Source organism: Sipha flava, unplaced genomic scaffold (assembly GCF_003268045.1).
Source record: "Sipha flava isolate LNK unplaced genomic scaffold, YSA_version1 557_pilon_pilon, whole genome shotgun sequence".
Taxonomy (NCBI): domain Eukaryota; kingdom Metazoa; phylum Arthropoda; class Insecta; order Hemiptera; family Aphididae; genus Sipha; species Sipha flava.
This window is the reverse complement of record NW_020273540.1, coordinates 66,039-92,224: the sequence shown is the minus strand read 5'-3', so window position 1 is coordinate 92,224 and position 26,186 is coordinate 66,039. Positions and strand designations below refer to the sequence as shown.

Below are 26,186 nucleotides of genomic sequence, written 5' to 3'. Positions count from 1 at the left end.
TAATAGAGAAAGAGATAATATAAAAACATATAAATATATATATATAAATACATTTATATAACACAAATATATACAAATTTATTTTTAACGGTCTGGTTAAATGTTAAAACTGGCCTGCCTAATAAAATCTCGCATATCCAGAAAAAAAAATGAAATAACCCGAAACTACTCAAACTGGCGGGAAAATATCTGTTAATAGAAATACACCTTCTAATAAGACATGTATAGAAAAATTAATGTATGCCTAGGAACTAGAACCTTAGAATAATATGCTGAATTTCCAAAAAGAACATATGAAGAAGATAACACACTACCTACCTTTTAATTTCGTTACTTTACATAATACAATTGTAAATCGCGATTTTAAGGAGACTTGAAATGTACGCAATGAACATGGAGAGTAACAATGTGGCTTTAAAAAATTTAATTCCATGACAGATCATATACATACACCAAGACAATTTATGGAGAAACACTAATAATATAATAAAAATTGACATATGCTGTTTGTGAATTTCAAACAGGTATATGATAGAACAGTCTTTTATTAAATGATGTAATGTAGTTAATATTCTAAGGCTAAGTTTTATACATTTTGCATACTAGAAAATATGTTACAAATAAAATTAAAATCTGTAGTTTTTATCATCCAACTGAAAAAAATAACTATATTGAAGATATAGTAAAATAGATAACTAATGTAGGTATTTCATAAATTAAATTCAATTTATAAAAATGATTATCAAATTATAACAAAGCAGCCAGACACGGCGCCAAGGGGGACTCTAGCCAACCAAAAACTGTTCAGCCCCCATGCCAGTCCCCCCACTGAAAAATATGTATTATATAATTGTCATAAATATTATTTTTAAAAGAGGTACATCAAGGAATTTATGAAATATACTTTTTAAAAATTTTTAATTTAGGTAAATATTTTTTGTATTTTCCAAGAACTTTGTTTTAGATTGATTCTGAATTGTATATATATATTTTACTTATTTATTTATGATTTATTACCATTTTATCGTTCGTTTTAATTTAAGTGGTTACAAAAATATTAATGGTTATGTTATATGATACAAAAATATTTATATTTTATTTAAATGACCTCAGTATTTGTTGAAAAAACCTTAGCCCATATAAAAAAAAATATGTACCGCACTTTGACCACTCTGGAAAAAAATTCTAGTACTATGTCTGTATGCAGCTATACATATATTTAAGTGTGTATATTTCATAAATGACTATTGTAATTTTTTTTTGAATCTTATAAGATAGTATTTAAAACATGTGAAATAATAATGAGATAGACAAGATATGCAATATTTTTTTGTTTGATCCAACAATAGCTCTGGTTTGCTGTAGAAAAAATTGTTTGTTGAACAAAAATATAAATACAATTTTTCATTACATTAAGAAACTCATTCAGTGGTTCAAAGTAACTGCTTTCCTTAGGTAGGAAGCAAAATATACCTATCAGTTAGTAAAAAATATCTTAGTCTAGTTTTTAATGGTATATTTTTTCCTGAAAAAAAAATTATTTTCATGCCATAATTAAGAATTATTTATTACTTACTTTCATAAATTAATTTAGTACTTCTTTATCTGCATAAAAAAATAAAAAGAATAAACATTTTAGAATTTAATTTAATTGTCAGAGCAATGAGCATTTTATTTTATTCCTTTAATATATTTTAAATACATTAATTTTTTTGTTTGATATATTTTAAGTATAATGAATAAAATAAAATTACTACAAAAAAAAAAAAAGAAAAGAAAACATAATGATGGTTTTTTAAAGAAATGTATAACATATACCGATACTGGCAATACTATTTTAATTATAATATTTAATTAGCTAATTTAAAAACAATTATTACAAATTGTTTATTAAATATTAAATTATTTACAATAACTATATCTAAATAATAATACCCTAAATATTACAAAATCACAGTATAAGTTCTGTTATTTAATTATTAAGTACAATACAAAAATGGTTGTATAAAATTATAATATTTTAATAATTAAAATATACGATTATTATTAAATATTTATTACAATTTTCCTTTACTATAGTCATTACTTTATAGCAATAAATTTCTATATCATTCCATATAAAAAAGTGTTTTCAATACTTCTTAAATTTTGTTATTAGCATAAAATGGACATTAAGATAAAAAATTTAACTAGAATTAACAATAAATTAGTTTTGTAAACAATTTAATAATATTTAGTAATAAAAAACATACTATTTAATTCCAAATAAAACGTTATAAATAATTTTGTAAAAATGATAAAAATGTAGCATCATAATGCTTTGTAGCATCCAAACTTCTTAAGCTGTGCCGTTCATTTGGATAGATCTAAAAAATAGAAATTAAATTGTAAAATAAACTATACAAATTTAAATTAAAAAAAAAATTAATATTTAATAGGATCATGGATTAAATTAAATATCGCAACTAAATGAAAAAAGTTTAAATAATTGAATAACCTAAATTTAATACTAATATAACAAAAAAAGAAAACTTATCAATACACAAAAAAAAAATGATACATAATTAATAGCATAGTATAAAAATTGATAGTGAAAAAATAATTTTTTTTTAATATTATATTATAATTTCATACAGAGTTGTATAATTAATGTTTTTCAATAAAAACATTTAAATAACATAATATTTTATTCAACTAGAAATATAAGTTTTAATGATTTATAAAAAAAAAAATCTTACTTGCAATTGATATGGTTTTCCATATTTAATAAGTGTGTTGATTAATAAACTGGTGTGAGAAAAATGAACATTTTCATCAATTAGTCCATGTATGATTAGTAATCTGTTTTCCCTAGATGAAAATAAATGTTAAATAAATAAAAACTCTAACATGTTGTTTATATAACAATAATTTAACATTAGTGATACAAAACTTACTCATCAGGTAATCGGCTCACATAACTTAACACTGAACCATTCATGTATCCAACAGAATTGTACTGTGGTAAATCCATATACCGTTCTGTATAACCTGTATCATACATTGCCCATGATGTTACAGGCGCTCCAGCAATTGCTAACTGAAATAACCAAGAAATATTTACAATAAAATTCAAAATTGAATAAATAAAATAAAACAAACAAATCTTCAATTAAATTTACTTTAAAGATATTTGAATAGGTAGCAAGTCCCATAAGACTAAGATAACCTCCATATGACCATCCATGAATTGCCAATCGATTCATGTCTAAGTATCCAAGATGTTCATCTAACCACTGAAGAACTTCAATTTGATCTGAAAGTTCTACAGTACCCTTAAATCGTAAGTTTAATATTAGTTGATTAGTATTTTAGTATATAAAGTATCATGAGATACTTACCAATCTTCCTTTTAAATGACTTTCAAACATTAAACCCCTATGTCTTGAACCTCGAGAATCAATTGCAATTACTACATAGCCTTGAGATGCCAACATATGCATTCTTATGTGTCGAGCACCCTATGATGATATTAATTTCATATTACAGAATAATAATTATAATGTAGTCATTATAAAATTATTTAAATAAAACAGATTTACCTTAAATGTATTGGTTACAAGTTGAACTTCTGGTCCACCATATACATGTAGAATAGTTGGATATTTTTGACCAGGAACAAAATTATGCGGTTTAAAAACCATAGCAAATAATACATCACCAGAACTAATTTGATGTGTAACTAGAGTAGGACTCTGAAGAACACTATTTATTTCTGTTTCAAAATATAAATGCATTATAAAATATAATAATAATGGTAATTTAAAAATATTCACCAGAATTTTCCATTAAAAATCCAAGTGATTGTAAATATATTCCATCAACAGACATATTATTATTTTCTATTCGAAATACTTGACAAGATGGAGGATTTCTTATATTACTGTAAACAGCCACACAAATCTCGCAATTCTAAACGTAAAAATCAAAATATTATAAATAAAATAAATATATAATATTATTTATATAATTTAAAAAACACCTTATGTATGAAATCAGTTTTAACACTTATTTGAAAGATTTTGGGTATATACATATATATTTATAATCTTTTAGCAAAATTAATAGTATGACAATTATCATCATAAATAATATTTATCCAAAATTAGTGTACCAATATATTTTTTAATTAAAAAAAAAAGTAGTGTTGACCATATAATCGTAAATATTTTAAACCTAAGTTTAATTATTTAACATGTTTACCTTATCAATATCAATTTCATAAGAATATCCTGGTTTGGTTAGAAGTTTAATATTCCCAGGGCTCTTCAATGATACTGCGTACAGATGTTTTTCTAATGGTGATTCTCTGACAGCCATGAAATACACTAGTTGTTGTTTTAGATTAACCCATAATCCTTTACCACACACTTCCCAGTTTCCACTGGTCAGCGCTAACTTAGACATCATCATGTTATCTAATAATAAATAAATCATTTAAACTAATATCAAATTTAATAAAACAAGCCTAAATATTTACTTTCACTAGGATCTACACTTTGAATGCCATTTTCATGAGATACCTTTGTAATTATACTAGTAATTAAGTATAAATGTCGAAATCCAGTATCTTCTGTAGCCCAAATCATGGTTACTTCACCATTACTTGTAATGGGAAACATATATAAAAGATCATGAACCTATAATATTATACAATAGAACCTCGATTAATCGTGCTAATTTTTCTGAAAATTTATATGTACAGGAGCAAAGTTAATACAGATTTAAGCAGTATATTGTAAAAAGGTCAAAGATGATAAATAATAATTATTTAGTAAACAATATTATAAAAAGATTTATGGATATAGTTGACATCTTCTTGAACTTAAACTCGCAGGAATATTTTGACTAATATGATGTCATGAATTCAAAAAAATTTAGAAGTAAGAAAAATCATTTTAAACTACAAAAAATAAGGACTAATTACTTCAAATATAAAGGTCTGATAATTTTAAAATATGAGAATGTATATTTATATACCATAGTTTAAATATTTAATTATAATTAAATTAGAATTTGTTAAATAAAAAGTTTTAATTTTTGAAAGCGATGATTTTCATTTATCTGTATGACTTTTCCCCACTATAACCCCAAATAATCGAGGTTCTACTATATTCAATATTTAAAACACTAGTGAAATAATGTGTAAAGTTAAAATTGAAATAAAATTATAAAGTTATTCTATTATTAAAATTAGATATATGATACTTAAATGTAAAAAATTGAAAGTGGAATATTTGGGAGAAAAAAAATTGAATGACAAAGGATATATGATAGTAAAAACATTTATTATTTAATTTAAAGAATTTATAAGCACATTATTATTATATATTATTAGTATATTAGTAATAGAGTTTAAAAATATGATATAGGTATAAGTCAATCTTTGATGTGATTGGACAATTGTTATTATTATTGTGTATTAGTTCAATTTAATAATTTTAGATGTATTTATCACAAGAAAAACAAAAAATCATATATTAAAATATAATACCTAATAATCTATATACACAGAAACTAAATATAACTCACTCATTGACCATCACTACATCTCACAAACGGTAGATTATATGAACTTGCGATTTGACATAATGATTCTATAAATGTGTAATAAGAAAAGATTTTCCAAAATTCAATCTCTTAGGGTTAAAGAAAGTAAAAAAGAAAAGTAGTGAATCTGAAAAAAATCAGATAGCCGGAAATGTTTAAGCTAAAACATTGAAATTTGGTGAGTAATTTTGTTTTATGATGTAGGAACTTCACAATTAATTTTTAAAACTCAAAAAAACAATTAAATATATGAACTTGAAATTTGATATAGTGGTGTCTCCAATACTCAATATGTGTAATAAGAAGGGATTTTGAAAATATTGGTATTGACAAAGACAGTTCTATGATGTAAAACTGGTGTACTGGTGTATTTAGTGTACAACCAAAACTACTATACCAATTGCTTTAAAATTTCATTTTATTTGTTATATAACCAATAGTTAAATCATACTAAACTTTAAAATAGTGTAAGTTAAGAATCAATAAAAACTATGTGCCAACTAAGACTATTCTGTAAAAAGCTGAATCATTCAGCTAGTACTGAAATAAAATCAAGATATTATGTTTGAAATGATAATTTCATCTCTTATTCTTCACAAATTATTAATACATATTATGCTACAAATTAAATTAAAAAATAATCTGTTATTGAAATAACAACTACAGTAAAATAATTTAAATCCCTCTACCACCAAATTATCTTGTATCTAAGTGTCAAAATACCATTAAAATTACCCTAATTATTCTATTTCTTTTATTTAGCATATAAATAAATAAATTTCCGATGAAGAGAAAGTGGTGTAGCCATTGTCAAATATCCATACAGAATATAGCTATAACCTTACCCTAACTAATTGAAGTAATCGGGTCCTCCAAGTTGGAGGTTAAGCACAGGACTAACAACCCTGCCTTAAAAAAGTTTTTGTTCAGGATTCATACAAGCCTTGGACTAGAGTATATGGTAAAACGATTGAAAACTGAAAAAAAGAATTGCTATGTGCAATGTGTAAACCTTGCACAAACTAGATACGGCCTTGGATTTGATTACAGATTTAGAAAAAAATTGAATGAAATGTGTAGCTTTTCATGAAATTTGATGGGAAAATGCTGGTGCAACCAAAATATCTCAGACAACTATCTTTAATGGAGAATGTAAGAAGGCTCCAACTTGGGAACTAGTTTTGCCGTGCACAAATCAATTATACATTCAGTAAAGAAGTTATAAGATATAAATCCTAGAATCTTAACTTTAACCCTGAAAATAGACAATTTTGACGTGGTGTAGAAATAAACTAGAGTACTTAATTCAAGATGAGTTCTCAAACTAGACTCCAAATTTTTTTAAAAAATCGAATACTCGTTCAACTCTATAGTATAGTATTCATTAAATTAAATAATAACTTTTTAGTAAAATTAACAAATATTTTTTGATTGGTAATAATATTCAGTAATTCAATAAATTACTATCAAATGTTATCTGGTAGCAAATTATGTACTATTTTTCAAATAGTTAATATTATTTCTTACGTTAACCCAGACATTGGAAGTCTGGGAGTACACAACTTGAGGAGGAACAAATGTTGAATTATGTGATGGATTAATTATATTAGAAGAAGCATGATCAACAAAATTATCAATGGAAAGAACCACCAGTTCAAGTCTTTGTTGTCTTCGATCTAGGACTTGGATCCATATTCTACAATAAAATTTAAACATATATTTTAATAATTTTTAAGTTATTTAAATCAAAATGTAACAATTTAATTTACTTTTTTTTAAAATGTATATACAGTGTGTTCACGTTGTGGTATGTACAATTAAATATTACAGTTTGATTACCTCAGGCGCGGATCCAGACTACCATAACGAGAGGGGCAGATTAAAAATAAGTTACTCTATAAGTTGGTTGGAGATGGATGACTGATGGGTCATCAATCATAAGGTCACAATAATATTGTTCTTATCGACTATTCATTAATTTATGTTATAAAAATAAAAGACGAAAATGTGTGATGATAACAATTTATTAGAACAGGGGCGGCCAAACGGTTGATCGTGGATGATTTCAGAGTTGATCATGTTAGAATTTATTTTTAGGCCATGTGTACAAAAATTAATCGTGGTGGTTATGAACAAATTGTTGATATATTTTACCTTTTATTCTGGTTCATAAAAAAATTTTCCAAGAAAGTCGATCTTCAAAGGTGAAGATTATTTTTTGTAGTTCGTGGCCGAAAAAAGTTTGGCCACTTCTGCATTAGAACGTTATTATGCAAGATAATGCAATTTAATAGTATATCAAATTAAATTAACACATTTTGATATGGCCAACGATGGGGGTGGTCCCTCCTGGATAACCTTGTGTTGAAATGGGGTATTCAGGGAATGAAAGGGAGTACCAAAATACACAACTTTCAAATATTTGACCCCAACGCTATGTGCATGCACAATACAACTTATTTTTTTTTTAAATAACAACACCATTTTTTTTCCATATATTTGAATAGAGTAATTTTTTAAAACATTTTTAGTATAAAAAGTTTTTTTCTAATTACAAAGTTGGCAATGTTGTAATTTGTTGAAGTTTAATATTTACGAATAATCTGGTCTTGATAATATTTTTATTATGTTCAACTTAATACTTGAAAATCAAAATAAAATCACAGATATGGTTAAATATATATTCGTAAACAGATAAAATATAAAAAAAAAAAACTTATTTTTTTTATTGTAATTTATTCTAGTTTTTGTCATTCATACCTCCGAAACAAGATAACTAAATATTGATGATAATGAAAATTACAAAAATATACACACTATGAATTTGAAATTAAGATCTTATTTATGTCTTATCTGTCTATAAATAGATATTTAACAATGTCTGAGATTTGATTTATTTTTAAGTATTAAGTTGAACTTAGGTAAAATTTCATCAAGACCAGACACACTGTATATATATTTATTATGAAGGTTGATATTTAAACTTACAAATCATCATTGGGTGTCCACCCTACTCTAACTAAGTATTCCATCCAAGGAAACATATGTGATAATGGATATTGAAGTTCCATATTTTTAATATTAATAATTTGACATTCTTCATCGATTTGAAATGATACAAGCTTTAAGTTTGACTTAGAGTTAGCAGTACCAGCTCGAGGAAATCTAAAATTAAAATAAATTTATTTTTTAATAAACAATATATAATACAAAATAATAATTACTATACCTATATTGTTCAATTTCACCTACACCTGATGCATTTGATGAAGGAAAATTAAAAATTTTAACTTCACTTTCATCTACTTCCTCATATAAAATTCTGTAGACATTATCTTCTATAAAAAATAAAATAAAAAATTAGTAAAATAATAAATATAAATACTTATGATTATAAAACATCCTATTACAGTTTATTGTGTTATTTTTATAATTTTTTTTTGTGAAAAACCGAAATAATAACAATCATAAATATCTCCACAAATTAATCGAATCACTACAATTAAATTTGTAATATATTTAACTATATTAGAATTATACAATTTAAAATTAAATACATAGCATAACTTTTTTACTTGTATTTTTTTGTATTTATTCAATACTATAAAATACAACCAATTAAGAGTAATACAGAATTAATTTTCTAAAAGTATTGAACATAAATAGAGAAATTATATGGATTACTATAAATAACTATATTTTTTATTCCATAAAATAGCTAATTATTATAGGTAATGAAGGGTAATTAGTAAAGAAATACTACAAAATATTTAGGCTCACAACTTTAGTCATGAAAAATTAAAATATTAAATAAATATTCTTAAATCATAGAAATATAAATAGGTACTAAAAATGTAACAGTAAATTTTGCAAGTAGTTTATTTAACAAAAAAATGAGTTTATGTAGTCATAACGTCTAGTGAGAGTTTAAAGTAATATAGTAATGTATATATTTGAAATATATTTCATTATTTTAATTTTTGTAGAATACCTTATTTAAATTCCAGAATGTTCTATTACTTACAACTAAAGTTAAGATGTTGATTACTCTTTCATTTGTTTTCTTTTGATCTTATACTATAATGCTATCTCTGTTTAAAATTTGTTTTGTGCTTTCTTAATTCAGAATATACTCATTTAATGTTGCATTTTTTATTATTTTTTACTTAGTTTAGGTCATTTATGTAGTTATTGTATAATGAAGATGGCATTTTTCTTAAATTTTATATTTTAAAAAAAATTTGAATATTATTCAAAAACATTATTTTATTATTAATATTGTAATTAAATTTATTATACAATGATAAGATTTACCCAGTGCTATTGCAAGTTTACACGATACCCTAAGCAAAAGGAATACAAATTCCTTTTTTTCTAAATACTTATATATCTAATTATTCTAACTTGACAAATTTATTTTAAGTGCAAGTCCCTAGGAAATTTCTTAAATTGCCTATCTATTTACGAAAGCACTGGATTTACCATATACATGTTATACAATTAAAAAACAAGTACTTTTTTTACATATATACTGATCATACATGTTTATTGAGAAGATATTCCAGAAGATCTAACTATTGATCACATGATCTACTTTAAGTATGCATCCATAACATCTGTTGTTATTGAGCAACATTTTTTATCACACAAAACTTTAAACTGATTAATTTTCTTTTGTTTGAAAATATCAGACATATTATAATCATTCAATGCAACAGTGCAATATGAAAATCAATTAGTATATCTATATATATAAAAATGGATCCAAAAATTTATAACATTTCATCAATTAAGAACGGTTGGGCCTATTTGGCTTAAATTTTTTTTAATTGTTCGTAATTGCCAAAAGGTTTTTACGAAAAAAAAAATGTTGGAAAGTGCTATTGTTTAATAAATCTTAGTTTAATTTAATAATTTTTTACCAGGTCCATAACTGCGCAATTGAAAATTAATTATTAAATGAAACTATTACAAAAACTATTAATTTTATTTATGGTATTAAATGACAGGTATTGCATAAATATTAAACAACAAAATCCCGCAACAGGTGCCACAACAAACAAGAATGTTAGTTCGAAGGATTATTATGCATATTGGTTGGATTAGACACGATCAGGACAATGTTATTCTAAGATGTTGTGAGCTTTGTCAACAATTCATGGTCGACATGTATGTAAAGATAGAGAGCGAACAATTTCAATACCTTCGATTCAATCAAAAAAAAGCTGCATGCGGAAGATTCTCAAAACAATTGTTAGATATCGGTGATGGGAATGTTACTACAGATGAAATGGAATGCATAAAATTAACGACCGATTTCTGCACAATCATTGATTCGTAAAATGCTTTCATTGACCAGATATTCCCCAATATACACAAACAATATACAAATCATGGGTGACTGGCAGAGAGAGCAATTTTAGTAGCAAAAAATTATTAAAAAAATAAATGTTTGATGTTTTTCCATTTTTATATTCTGTTACCGTTCACAGCACCCTATACCTCTTCTACTTATATACCACATCCTTACACACTTATATTAAATTAGTTATTTTTTTTCTAGCAAAATATTCTCTAGAAATAATTTATATGACAAAAGAATGTTTGTCGGGTCAACTAGTTTTTAGTATAATTTTTTTATTTCTACTTTATTTTTAATAATTTTATATACGTAATAATTAAAATTTAAGTGTATACTATTATCGATTAATATTACAATTCATATTTTTAATTACTCTGACACAACCATACCTCTAATAAAAATTATTATTTTTAAATTACATTTTTATCACTCATTTAAGTAGCATTTTTTTGAAGTTTTTAAGGCATATTAGGATTTTCGTATGTTTCTTCATAAACATTCTAACTCTACTTATAACTAAATTAGATTTATAATAAGTGACATTTTATAACTACCTGTATGTTTTTTGGGTTGCCACCAATAACCATGATAACGATTAAATTCTTCTTGCATAACATATGAGGGTACTCCTGCTGCCAAAGGATCATCTGATAGACATCGCCCCCCTTTATGGGCAAAAGTTAATCTTTTAGTACTACCTGAAAAAAATAATGTTAAAACTTTTAAATTTGTTATGCATATCTAATTTCATAAATTTACCTGTAGCTATATGAGTCACCCAAATATCAAAATTACATACATACGCAACAATATCAATATTATTTGGACAAATTTGAGGAGATAGCTTAGCTCCAGCAGCATTTGTTCTTAATTCAGTTGGATACAGTGAGTTTGTCTAAAAAGTAAAATAACTGATAAAAATATTATAAACATATTGATAAGACTAAATATATGTATACCGAGTATTCATTGTCATTACAATGAAATAATGTACTTGCAGCAGGAAAAACAATTCTACCAGATTCACTATTAATTTCATATGATGTAATTCCAAATGTAGTCAAACGCTTTCTTTCAGATAAGAGTTGTTCTTCTCGTGAATATCTACCACTCATTATAACACTTGGAAAATTAGACTCAATCAAAGGTTGCCATGATAATTGGCCAGCAACACTTTGATTTGGTAAATCAACATATAGAAGTGTTTCAAATTCATTTACGGGAGCACTGAGAAAATAAACACGAGTTTTTCCATTTTGTAATCGTCTGAATGATACATGTGAGATAGACATAACTGAAACTGTAGAAAGACGATGACGAAAGTCACATACTGTCTGCCGAATTTCAGACCATGTTTTTTTGCCTTCATTATTACTTATCGATTGTAGACCATTTTCTAAAGCATTATTATCTCCATCAGTGTCAGTATTATTTTTATTGATCGCAGGACTACAATTGCCCTGAAATAAAAATAATGAATTAATAATACCAGACTTAAATACTTAGAACGCTGATAAAATAAAGTTATGCAATACAAATATTTATTTAAAACTGTAGCATTAAAAAACAGCAATCCATTTCATTACCTGGTCGTTAGGTAACATAATCCACAGATTATAATTAATTCACGCTACTTATAATGTAATTAGAATCATTTCAAATAATTATAAAAATATTTTAACAATAGTAAACAAATTTAATAGAATATTGAATTTCAAATAAAAATATTTTTAATATTAACCCCAATAATTTCATAATTTGGCAACAAAGCTTCTGATGCCTTTCACTGTATTATTTAAGGTTAGATGTAGTGGGGAGTATCTGTTCGTCATCCGCCGGTCAAAATAAGGTAGGTACTGCCGTATACTGTGACTGTATTGGTGTATTGCAGGCTACTATGATAGTGTTATCAATTATTATCAATTATTTATTTTAGTAATTATTTTGTATTTGTCTTATTATTATTGAATGTAATATCACAGATTATATAAATATGTCTATGAAATATATTCATTTGGTCCGTAATAGTATCATAATTTTAATGTTTATCTACTACCTATGCTAATTATACGCTAGAGCATGATTATTATGTACCAAAAAGTTAATTTTTAATTATTTTAATAGATGTGAATTTGTTCAATAAATATATTGTTAAACAACTCTTAATACTTTACAATATATTAATTACATTTACTCTAAATAACTTTACAGTTATTAATCATCTGTACCTATAGATATAAGAATAATTAACTCAACTTTTCTGGTATATTAACTTACTTATTGGTTATAGTAGAGTTGCTATAAATTTATAAGGCGAAATCGGGACAAAATAAACACAATATTGAGTAATATACATTTTAAAAACTTAATACAGGGATGGCTATTCCAAGGCACTCCTGCCCAAGATGGCTCACGAAAATTTTTACTATTATATATTTTATACCTAATATATAATATTATAGGACCTATAATATAATAAAATATAAATAATTAACTAAGTAATATTATTATAATTATTATGTATCTTAACTAACCTTTTTATACCAATACATTAATTATATAATCAAATTATAATATAACAAAATATAATATTTTTAATATTTTTTTCGTGGCACGCTCTATAAAAAAAAAAAAAAGGTTAAATACTTAGACCTGACTTAATACATATAGTGGGCGTATACAAGGGGTGGATGTGGAGGTCAGATCCCCCCTAGGCCTTTTTTTAAATGTTATAAAATAATGTCCTTAGTGTGAGGGCGGTAGAAATGTAGAAAAAAAATATTGATAAAATAAAAATAAAGATTTGTTTGCAAATGATCCCCCCCCCCATACAAAAGTTATGTATATGCCACTGAAGAGGACCATTAATAGCTGGTTATATAATATTTAAAAATATTTCTGTAAAATAAAATATATTGTATATTTATATGTGTAAATTATAAATTATGTTTTTATTATATATTGTTAATCGATTACGATTAAAAATGTACTTTGAGATAAAATGGTCGAAATTAAAAATTAAACAAAACTAAATTTCCTCTAAACGTCTAAGCCGGGACATATAGACGTCCCGAAAATATTTTTCGGGACACTGGGACGCGAAGTCCAAAACTGGAGAAAATCCCGGTTTTCCGGGACGTATAGCAACCCTAGATTATAGTAGCAATTCTTTAATTTTTAATTCATCAGTAAAATATAAAAACGTTTAACGCATACGGTTTATTTGTAATCAATTGTAATTAAACTGTAATTCACGTTTTTAAACACTTCATTCACTTTTTTTAACTTATTGATATTCCATTTCTCATTATCATGATCATAGGCGCAACTAGGGAGGTGCAATAGGGTTTTTTATCACCCCTGAGTTCAAATATAGCACCCATGTTTTATTTTTCAGATCTATATAATCTATAGTAATTACAGTTAAATACCATTTAATTTTATTTTTAGCAATTTTAGCACCCCCAATATTTAGGCTATAGTTGCATCCATGATCATAATGGACATGGCAAATGGATGTTTATTATGTACATAGTATATAATATACTTGTTCAAAATAACAATATTATTTCACCAATATTTTACAAATAATTATTCTAATAAAGGTTACCTAATATATATTTATATAATCTTTCGAGATAGTGATCCGTAGGCAGTATTCATTAACTATTTTTTTATCTGAGCTCACGGCAGTGCGCCGGTCAAGTTCCAGCAATGCCAGTATATCTTTACAACGAACCAATTCACCCGGTTATTCAAACCCATATATTTCTGTTTCCTCTTAAGATAAACTTTTGAAATTTAAAACACAGATTAATCTCGAGTAGTTTAGGATGCTGTAATAAAATGAGCCCTTAATATTGTACCATTTCAAAATTTGCAATTTTGTTACCGACTCACTCACTAATCATCAAAATTATAAGACACTTCCCGTATAGGTAGAAACGTGAAATTTTACATTAAGGTAGTTTTACAGTGTAATTAAAGGGAAAAATCTAAAAATTGAATTTTTTTCAAAATTAATGTTGGTTTAGAGAGTGTACTTCTATACGTATACGTAAGAAGTGACGCGTTTAGCACGCATAAACGATTTCTTTCAAACAGCGTTACAATATGGCAATAAAAAATTGTTTGTAGTTGACTTATATATACCTTATATATATATATTTATAAAACATAAGAATGTTTTCGTTCATTTATTTTACTCAAATACAAAATATAATATAATTATTCAAATACAGAATATTTTAATAATGTTCGTCAGTATACGGACGATAATTTTACGTGATAACGTCATAAAAAAACATTGATAAAAGTTGAATGCTCTTATGAATTGAATGGAATTATTAGTTAAGTTCGAAATCATCAGCCGAGCCTATGTGCACCGACATCAATTCCCCATTTGCTTAGCTTATGTCATTACCACCCATAATAGTCAGGGATTAAGTTTACCTAATGCTTTGTTAGATGCTGGCAATTCAAAATTCTCGTGTATCAAGCATATGAGGCCCTTTCTAGTGTGACAAGCCTCCTGGGAGTTCACTTAATTAATTTTGATCCTTGTCAGGTGAAAGCCAAGGATAGTGCCATTGTTGAATACAACCGTCTAAGAACCTTGTATAGGTCAGACATAACAGATATTCTAAAGTATTGAAGATGAAAAAATGAAAGACCGTACTTGGCTATCATTGCCTGGTATTGACAACGCTCAAGAGTTCAATTTCTCAGCTCTTCAACAGAGACCCAAACGGTCTTACAAGAGAAAATCTACGACATATAAAAAAAAATTTAAAAAAAAAAAAATAATAATAATAACATTTCGTCCACGATGCTGAAGCCCGCAAAAATAAATGATAACCTCAAAAAAAACCTAACAGTGAAAAAAGTTTCATACTCTTTCCCAAAAAAGTCGGCCTATCAAAGTAGTGAAATCTACATTGTGGCTGGTATTTTTTAATTCATAACCCTACTGCACTCCTACATAAAAGAGCAACACTCCTCTTTTATATTGACAGGCCGACTTTTTAACCTAATCTTTTTTCATCGAAATGTTTTTTATGGAGATTAATGTTTCTTCAAATATTAACAATACGGTTTAAGGTATTTTTTTATCAAATGAGTTTGTTACTATCCAGAATATGCTAAGAAGAGGCAAAAGGAACAAGTATCGTAGAGTACCATAAGCGCTGAAAATATTAGACAAAAAAAAATATAAATATATTATATTTTGTGTTTTTATTATTTGTAAATTTTCTGAGGTAATTTGATTAAAAATATTCTGTATATAGGTATATTTTAACATTGCTTTATGAAGGTATTATAACGTATTTGTTACTATACATTTTATGACTAGAATTTTATAGGTCAATCATTCGAAATTGTCAATAGTGTGTCAGTCAGTGGCGTAGCCAGAATTTTTAAATGGGATGGACTCAACACTTTTTTGGGTGAATTAGGTAGGAAATGCTTTGAAAGTTCATCTATAACTCCACCCCCCCACTAAAATCATCAAATTTAAAATTATATTTTCAAAATTTTATTATAATTAAGTATAATAATATTTATTGAAATATAATTAATAATAATAATAAATTAACGGTGATCAACTATGTAGCATTTTCGCGACATAATATTTTATAAACACTATAGTGATTATAAAAGTAGTATATGTAAGTGTTAAACGAGAGTCGCCAAAAATACAGTAATTGCAGTAGAAGTAACATGTTAATGTATTTATCAATGACAAACACTCGTTATTCGTCAACTTTTAATTATTACCAAAGTTTTAAAATATTTAAATAACATAATTTAGTATATTAGTTTAGTACATGCACATAAACACGACCCATATTGAGGGGGGGGGGGAGAATTATAGCCTCCTTAGACCCCCTTGGCAACGCTACTGGTGTTAGTTATCTGCAATGGCATACAATCAAGAATTAGAGTAACATGGGGTAAAGGTACGCGTTTTCTATTATTTGGTTTTAAAATTGCAATAAACATATTGATATGCTCCCAAGTGGTATTTTTTTCAAAGTATAAACTTATAAAGAATGTAAATTTGCGGATTAAACTATTTTTTTTATACCTTTAAATAATTATTTATAAAAAATGAAAAAAAAAATAACAATTAGGAATTTTACCCATTGCGTGATATAAAATTCCGCGTTGGTTAGAGTAAAAGTCCTTATTGGAAATTAACATAGACTCAGTTGTATAGAATAACTTTTTATTTGTTATAAGCAATGGCGTAGCCAAGAGGGGGCTAAGGGGGCTATATCCCCCCATGGGCCGTGTTTATATGTATAATGTATCTTGACTATTTAATAGAATCAATGGATGCTCATTTTAATCAAAGGCTTATTGATGTTATGCCACTTGAAAAACTTATTCCGGCCAATTAAAATATGTATGGCGATAAAAATACTATAAAACCTACTAAAATATATGTCCAAGATCTCCATGATGATACCTCATCTACAGCCTAACCTAACCTAACCTAACGGGGTGGTAGTATGGGGTTCTGCCAAAAAATCAAACAAAAGAACCATTCAAGCCTTCCAAAATATTTGCTGTCGTCTAATTACAGGAGCACCCTGGTATGTCTCCAATAACATTATAAACTCCGATCTCAAGATTCGCTCTGTCAATGATACAGCCACTCTATATTACAAACGCTTCCACGCAAAACTTCTATCCAACCCCAACCAACTCATCAAGGACCTTGCTACACCAGCACTACCCGGAAATCCAACTAGAAGGCTCAAGCGGAACTGGTGCCGCGATTTAAAAATTTTATAAATTGCTTAAATTAAATTATTGTAATAAATTGTAAATTTTATTGTAAAGCCACTAGGTGTCTCTAATGAGAGATTTCCTACCATGTCATAATTAGTTCATAGTTTTTCTTTCTTTTTACCATAATTATTACTTATTGTACACCCTGTATAGATTGTAATATTTCAAAATAAAGTCATATTTTTATTTTTTTTTAAAAAAAAAAATAAATAAATATTAATTAAAATCATAAAGATACACAAGGAACTTGGTTCTCACTATGTATTGTGAGTTACACAACGTCAACGCGATGTTGAATTTAGATCACATAAAAACATCACCAATTAATATTAGTGCGATGTTCCATAACCGTTTCATAAAAATAAATTGTTATTTGTCAATAAGTAACTTAATCTAGATGTGCAACTCTGAAGCGATATTACAATGTAACTATATTAAGAACAATAATTAATTTTTAAAAATAAAATATTATTATAATATACGATTATTTATAGAAAACCCCAGGACAGTCGATTATCGAGGATTATCATTATTTTTTGTGTTTTCGCGACCAATTTCCTTCTCTAGACACCTCTAGTTTTTAGACATAGGCTTATATTTTAAAGGAATTGTATTAAAATTTTAAATTAGTCGTTTTGTATATGTCATGAAGGTACACGCATAGAACATAGAATGCCATATTTGAAAATTTATTTTCTTTTAAGAAGTGGTGAATCATTTCGTACTCATAGTCAAGAGAATTATCATATTTTATGTAAAAAAAAAAATATGTCTTGGTACATCAAAAATCTTTTGAATTTTTGTAGAAATTAAGTCTATTTAACAAAAAAATCACCAACAAAGTTCATCAGATGAAATTTAAATAATTTTATGAATCAGATTCTTGATTTAGAACATTGTTTTTCAATTAATTATAAATATAGTGAAGACAATTAATCATTAAAAACCTAAATTACACATATACATTTATTGAAGATTATTTTAAGAATATGCAACAATTTTTTTTTTTACTTGAACTCTAGTCTATGACTTTAATTTCTTTTTGATAAATCATGTTCTGGAATTTTATGAAAACAAAATGCAAATGCTATAAATTCCTAGCTCTAGTTATCATAGGCACGTCTAACATTTTTTCGCAAATATGGCCAATAAAATTTTTCATTAGGAAAATTGAAATTTTCATTTAGGATACGAAGACAAAGAGTGACTAACACAATACACTACTTCGAGAACATACATTTTTAGTAATTTTAGCTACTATAGTAGCTATAGCTAGTAAATAATATACTAATTTTCTTCAAAAAAAAATAAAAGGTCTATAACATAACATACAACTACACAGGTACTATGGATATTAGATAATAAATATTATTGATTAGTTTTTGTCACAGACATATTATATACCTAAATAATATGTTTTGTCAAAATATTTATTATTTAGTTCTGTATCTAATTATTTTTCATCGGCAATTATTCAAAAAATTTAAGTAATTTTTTGTGTAATCGAATAAATGTAATTCGTAAATAAATTATACCAGTTTAGAATGATAAGTTGTAATCTAAATGTTTTGTTCTACTTATAAAGTTATTTTTTTTATTTATAAAGCTTTTAGAAATACTATTAAACTCGACAATTATAATCAAATACATCGATTAATTGATTAAAATACAATAAATAAAACATATGCCATAAAAATATTAAAATAATAAAAGATTATATACAGAAACCAGCCTCGTGAATGAAGGAAATAATAAGAATGAGAACAGATTTTGAAATTTAGAATTCTGAAAGTATTAAATGTGTTATTAAGAGACTAATAAGGATATTGCATTTGGTGGATAGGGAAGGACAACCAAAGAGAATATAACATAGAATACAGATTTTTTTCATCCATTTAATATAGATAAAATAAAATAAAGATAATAATTAAATTAGTAGTAGAAAGTAAAAACAAAGATTTCAATCTTGATAATTGTTTGTTATGAATATAGATGGTAATTTATTATATGTAAAGTGTCCTGCAGTACGGACAGACATATTTTTTCCAGATTACTTCGCTGCAGGCCGTGGTTCTCAAAGAAGTCCTGCAGGAGTTTCGATACGGTTCCACGTGCGCCGAATCAAAGCCTAAATACTTCCCACTCTTCTACTTCGTAATGGTTGGGTATGCACGGCAGGTATATACCTCTCTTCTCTTCGTGCACATTGATGTCTTGTTGTTCGTTGTTGGTTTCCCAAGGAATCGTGGAGTTATTTTAAAATCAATATAGCCTGGATTTCTTCTGTAACAGCATGAATTTTCTTTTTTACATCTCCTATTGGTCCGCTTACGAGTATTAATTTTCACTGATTCGAAAATTTGAATACAATCATTTAAGGATATATTTTTTGTTTACTAATTTTGTAATTGTATGTGCAATAAAACTAAAATTCACTGAGATGAATATTTAATTATTTTTCAATGTTTCATTTTGTATAATGTTTTGAACTTTTCCAATAGCGATAGAAGTTTCTGAATCTAATTTTTAAATAATTTCTTGTATTTTCGTATGAAGAAGATGTATGAAAAATTAAATGATAAAATATGTTTAAAAATATTTATAAATTAGTGAAATATGTAAAATAAAAGTAGCATAATTTTAATAGGAATGATAACATATATGAATATTTCTTATCGAATGTTAAATATCTTGTTTTAATAAAAATATACATTTACATATAAATCCGTTCCCTACTCATCACTAATTATTATTATTGACATTGCATAGTAAAAATAATTGTATATATATATATATTTATATAAAAGCCTCATTATTATGACTTGTTTGACATTTTTTTCACCGAACTTAGTATAATAAAAACTTGAACAATATTCCTGGATGGAAAAAATAAAATATTTAACACTTAAAATACTAATTAATAGTTGTAAAAATAAAAATAAAACAATATCATATACTTAATCGCATGATTAAAAAAATAAAATAAATATTCAACTAGGTGATATATTAAACTTTTGATTCACAAGTTTTTAAACTATCATGAAAGAGATTAATTTTATAACGATTGAATCCCATGATCCTCGCAACATTAGTTTTTTGGGGACTTCTTAACTTCTAAATATTAAATTATGTTTTACAATAAAATAATTTTCCCAGTAATATCCTGCTAATTATTTTTCTTCATTAAATCGATTAAATATTATTTTTTAATGCAAATTGAAATGCTAATATCTGTAATTTTTTATGAGATAGGCCATAAAATCTGTTTTATAATTTTTCTACTGTTATTTATTATTTACAATGTTCCACCAACTCTTTTTCATGTTCATCACTAAATGTTCTTTTAAAACGTCCCAACAATGAATCACTATGCTCAACTTTTAGTATTTTTCTAAGTGCTGACTCTCCTATCCCTAACTGCTCTGCTGCTTTACGAATCGATGTATCAGTTTCAATTCAATTTTTTGCAGTTTTAAATATTACTCCAGCTACTCCAGTAGCGAGATTTTTTTTCTTATATAAGTTCTAAAATTAAAAATTATAAATAAATTTAAAAAACCTCTTTAAGGGAAGTATACCCGTATGAAATAAATTTACATCTATATTATTTATTAAAATAAAAATTAAATTGTACTTAGGCCGGGGTAAGAGTACATACTGCGAACTTTTACCCCAAATTTATTTCGTACTCTTACCCCAAATCAAAATGTATAAATTAATCTTTATTATTATTTTATCTTTGTAACCATAGGTTCCCAAAGTGTGCGCCGCGGCTCCCTAGTGCGCCGCGATGTATGTATAATGGCGCCGCGCCGTCATTAAATACTATCAGGTCTAACATTTTCCTTATGATTAGTCATGCTATGACTTAGAGAAGGGCGCCCTGAAAAAACCTTGGATCAAAAAGGGCGCCTTGAGTCGAAAAAGTTTGGGAAACACTGTTTGTAACGATAGTACTATACGACCCTTTTTATACAAAACTAATATCATATTATATTTGATTAACAGTTGCATACCTAATACAAGTGATATTTAGTATACAAAATTAGCTTTTGAAAAAATTGGAATTTAAAATCAGATGATTGAATAACTTAGCTCATATTTAATAAAATAATATTCCAATAATGTGCAAACGGATGCACATAGAGAAGTGATAAAATATTTTTCGTTAATAAACATTTCAACCATATATTGAAAATTAAATTTATAATAGCAAAATTGGATTTTACCTCATGCTACTCTAAACAAAATTCAAGAAAAGCAATGTTTGTACCTTATTCTGTAATACATCTATTAAAGACCTTACAGTATCAAATTGTAATTTCAAGTACCTATAAATAGCATACATTTATGGATGAAATAACGAATGTCATACAGGGTAAGGTACCATGGTACATGATATTTGCTGATGATATAGTTTTGGTAGGAAAAAATCTAGTAGAAGTTAATAATAAGTTGGATGAGTGGAGGTTAGTTCTTGAAGGAAAGGGATTTAGAATTATTAGAAATAAAACAGAGTATATAGATTTTGATTTTGGAGGAAGATACCAAGAAATTGGAGGAATGAGGAGACCAATAACAATAAGCGGTGATGTGATGGATGAACTCGAGAACTTAAAATATTTAGGATCATTGATACAAAGAACGATGATTTTGGCATGTATGTTAAACATAGAATGGTTAGGTTAGGGTGGCGATCAACCGATTGTCCTCCTTATAACTGCTACTAGGTTTAGGCATAATCACAACTAGGGAGGGGGGCTAAGGGGGATTAGTCCTCCTCCATAAATATTCTATGTTATAAATGGCATACTGCATACAATATACTTAACTCACAATAGTGTCACATACAAAAAAAGACACATTTTAGTAAATCCAACCTGGCTCAAAATCTAAAATTTATTAACATGGTATATAAGAGTGGGGGTAATCTACAGATTATTTTAAGTTTTGGTAGGAGGGCTGTAGTTCCCCCAGATGTTTTGCCCTATTTGCACCTATGGGTTTAGGACAAGAATGGCCGACCCTAAATAGTTGAAAGAAAGGTGAAAGAGAAGAAGAAAAAGAAGTACCTAAAACACCATAAATTTCATTAAAATTGTTCAAAAGCTATGAAATTTCTATAAAGTGCTACTACGAATAATATTTAACACCTTACAGTTCATGACATTTTTAGAATAAAACAAAATATTCACGTTAGTTGATCAAGTAAGTTTCCTAAATTACCTAAAACATTATCAAAATTACACGAAGGATTAAATAATAATATAATCAATTGTGGAAAAAAATTAAAATTTATAAATGGTCGTCACAAAAATATTTAATTTTTACTTTTTTACATATTTTAAAGATACACGGTAAAATGAAAACCGTGTTTAATTATGTAACTTTTAAAAATTATCCAAAATTATTTTACCAGTTTTTAATCATTCGTGGTGCAACAGATAACAATCATTTTTCTTTAGATTTTTTCTACTGCTCAATAATATCAGTAATATTTATACACAATAATTTTGTTTTATAGAAAATCATATGAGGCCTTAAATTATTTATGCTGATTTCGAAAAGGCTATTCATGTGTAAGTATTCAAAGATTAACCACAATTTAAATTAAAAATATATAGATTTCACTTAGGACAGTTGTGGTGGAGAAAAATTAATTCTCTAGGACTCAAATGGTTTAAAAAATAAAGAATCAGAGATAGGGAAAATATTGAAGTACTTTTTCGGATTACCTTTATTATCATTTAATATAATATAAAACGTTATGTTGAGTTGGTGGCTATAAAATTAGTATATGACAAAATTGATGCATTTTTTGATTATGTATTTGAAAATTATTTTGAAAATGATGGTGATTTTTTACCAAATATATATGGGCAGATTTCAGTTCCTTAACTAGATCTTGGCGAAATAGGCGGTTCTCAAGGGCATAACAAAATAAGGGGGGCACGTTTGAATTAAATTAAAATTGGTTTTACCGTATAAAATAAGCAATAAAATAAAATTTGCCAAGAGCGCTGCAAGGAAAAATTATGGCACTGGCAGATTTTTAGATCATTTCAGTTGCAAATTGTTGCGAATTGTTTCATGGAAGACTGAATTCACGATTTTATTCCAGTTAATTTTTTTTTTTTTATTGATTAAACATTTAACAGTGATCCAATTCACTTAAATTAAAATTAAAATAAAAAAATTGATAAAGAGGAAAAGTTTGCTGATGAAAATATTAAAAAATCTGAAAAAATGCCAAATTTCATACTAACAATTTGTTTAAAATGTAATCTTGTAAATTCATACCACATTAATTTTTCCCTTATATTATTTATTATGACTTATTATTGATGTTGTTGTATTATCACCTAACATTTAATTTAATTTAATTATTACTATAATCATAAAATTAATATATCGTCAGCAAATGCACACATACACATACACATACACATACACATACACACATCACCTTCACGAAATGCTGACCAAATAGATTGCAATAGAATAAAACGCCCCCCGCAAGACGTGATGTTCGTTCTACTGTCATCGATGTAGAGGACGGAACGCTTCCCGATTTACAAGTGAAGTGATCGGTCATTCTTTTATATTTTTTTTATTAATAAATATTTTTCGTTATCTTAAATTAAAAGGTTTTAAATATAATTATAAAAGGTGTTCATATTAAATAATTTTTTCTACTTTACGTACTTGTGCAAATGTATGATAAAGTTGGTACATTTACAAAAAGGGTTTTAAAACTATATTGTATTTCAAATCTCAATCCAGTGCTAGATCATATTCTTTGTCAGTTTGAGGCAGTGGCGTATGTAGGTTTTCATTTCAGAGGGGGCCAATTATGTATTTGATTTTTGGGTGGAAGGGAAGGAAGAAGCACACTATTACAAAAAAAATTATTTTAACACTATAAGACTTTTCGACTGTCTTTACACCATCAGAGAAATAAGAAACTCAATATTTTTTTTGATTTATTATTTTTTAAAAGTATAAAAACTATATTGTAATAAACAAATTTTTTATTATAGTTACTCAAAATTCATCACATATTTTCTTAAAAGAATGAACATATTTTATAAATATAAAATTTTAAATTATTGTATAAGCAAAATTCTCAGTGTCACGACAAATTTTCAGAAATCCCCAGCATTATGACATATCCATGTTAAACATAACAATCTTTAACAATGGTGTTTTTAATTTCGGAGGGGGCCCTGGCCTCCTTCCCCCGCATAAATACGCCCCTGGTTTGAGGGGAGAGTACAATATAGTTAGGTAAAGGTTACCTCACGCTCGAAACATCCAGTGCTAGATCTTATTCTTCCTCAGTAGTTTCGAGTGTAAAATAACTTTAGAGCTACTAAAGGAAAATAAGTCTTTTAAAAAACCTGTTTTCGACTATCCTATTAAGCAATGCTAGATTGTATTCTTTGTCACTTAAGAAGGTAGTCATCCGGGCCAATTATAAGGTTTTTCTTTACGTGCTTGTTTGACGGTTAGAGTGTCCAACAACCGACAAATATTTGTTTTTTGTGTTGCTATACATCAAGCCTTTGCGTGACGTATACGACAATGTGAAGAGAAAATATTATTATTATTATTATTATTATTATGTACCTATATTCTAGGATTAATTTTATTTTATTTATAACAAGCACAAATATTATTATTGATATATACGTTTGTAGCGTATATTATACTGAGCAACATTTTTAACTATACCTTGGTATTCTAGATAGTGTTTGAAATTTTGAAGTATGAAATGTTTCATACATCTATAATTCTAGACAGTCTTAACTCTGTTTAAAATGGGAAGGAATACCTACTGTTGAATATATCATAATAATTCAAAAAGTATTATCATGAAAGCTTGGGGGAATAAATCCGTATGATACTTGTAGACAACTAGGGAATTGATTCATATATAACTTGTAGACAACCCAAGAACCAATTCTATAGTCGGAAACCAACTCGCTGTCATCTTTTTATTAAATTGAAATAGACAAAATAAATATAAGGCTTTATTATGTATGTATGATCTGAATTCATGTTGTATTTATAATATGACTCCTTGTCTTTCTGTTTGTATGTGGTATTTGTCTAATCAGTACATAAGAATTAAGATTATTTTGAGAAACCCCTATTTTACTTCGTTGCATAGTGTTTTTTAATTGTTTAAATATACACTGTACAGTAGTGTGCATTCAATTTACTTTTCGACTTTTTAAAAAATTGTTAATTAGGCAAATTAGCTATAGCATACAAAGAGTATAATACTATAAAAAGTATATAAAAACTATACTATAAAAAATTAAAAACCTAACTCTCAATCATTCGTTTCGCCTCATATGGCAACACTGTAACGTTCGTTGGCCCTCTCCTTCTTGTTTCCCATCAAGGCTTCAACAAGATTCTGCAACGGCAG

At 26.6% G+C, this 26,186-nt stretch overlaps 1 protein-coding gene across 1 annotated transcript; it reads right to left on the bottom strand.

Annotated features, from left to right (window-relative positions):
* Window positions 1-2,231: 2,231 nt before the first annotated feature.
* On the bottom strand, window positions 2,232-12,639 carry LOC112691108 (dipeptidyl peptidase 9). The gene is made up of 16 exons (XM_025565256.1): window positions 12,538-12,639; window positions 11,911-12,411; window positions 11,711-11,846; window positions 11,506-11,649; window positions 8,819-8,927; window positions 8,578-8,754; window positions 7,117-7,285; window positions 4,520-4,679; window positions 4,243-4,457; window positions 3,816-3,951; window positions 3,582-3,754; window positions 3,381-3,500; window positions 3,162-3,314; window positions 2,937-3,079; window positions 2,739-2,850; window positions 2,232-2,366 (listed from the first exon to the last, which is right to left on the bottom strand). The coding sequence occupies exons 1-16, from the start codon at window positions 12,553-12,555 to the stop codon at window positions 2,274-2,276; spliced, it is 2,559 nt and encodes an 852-aa protein (XP_025421041.1). The 5' UTR covers window positions 12,556-12,639; the 3' UTR covers window positions 2,232-2,273.
* Between the last annotated feature and the right edge of the window lie 13,547 nt (window positions 12,640-26,186).

What these genes read in the sequence shown, in the direction of transcription:
- LOC112691108 (XM_025565256.1), bottom strand. An exon ending in CCTATTCAAATATCTTTAAA is followed by an intron (nt 3,080 to 3,161) that starts GTAAATTTAATT and finishes TGGTTATTTCAG; the next exon opens with TTAGCAATTGCTGGAGCGCC. An exon ending in GAAAACCATATCAATTGCAA is followed by an intron (nt 2,367 to 2,738) that starts GTAAGATTTTTT and finishes TCTATTTTTTAG; the next exon opens with ATCTATCCAAATGAACGGCA.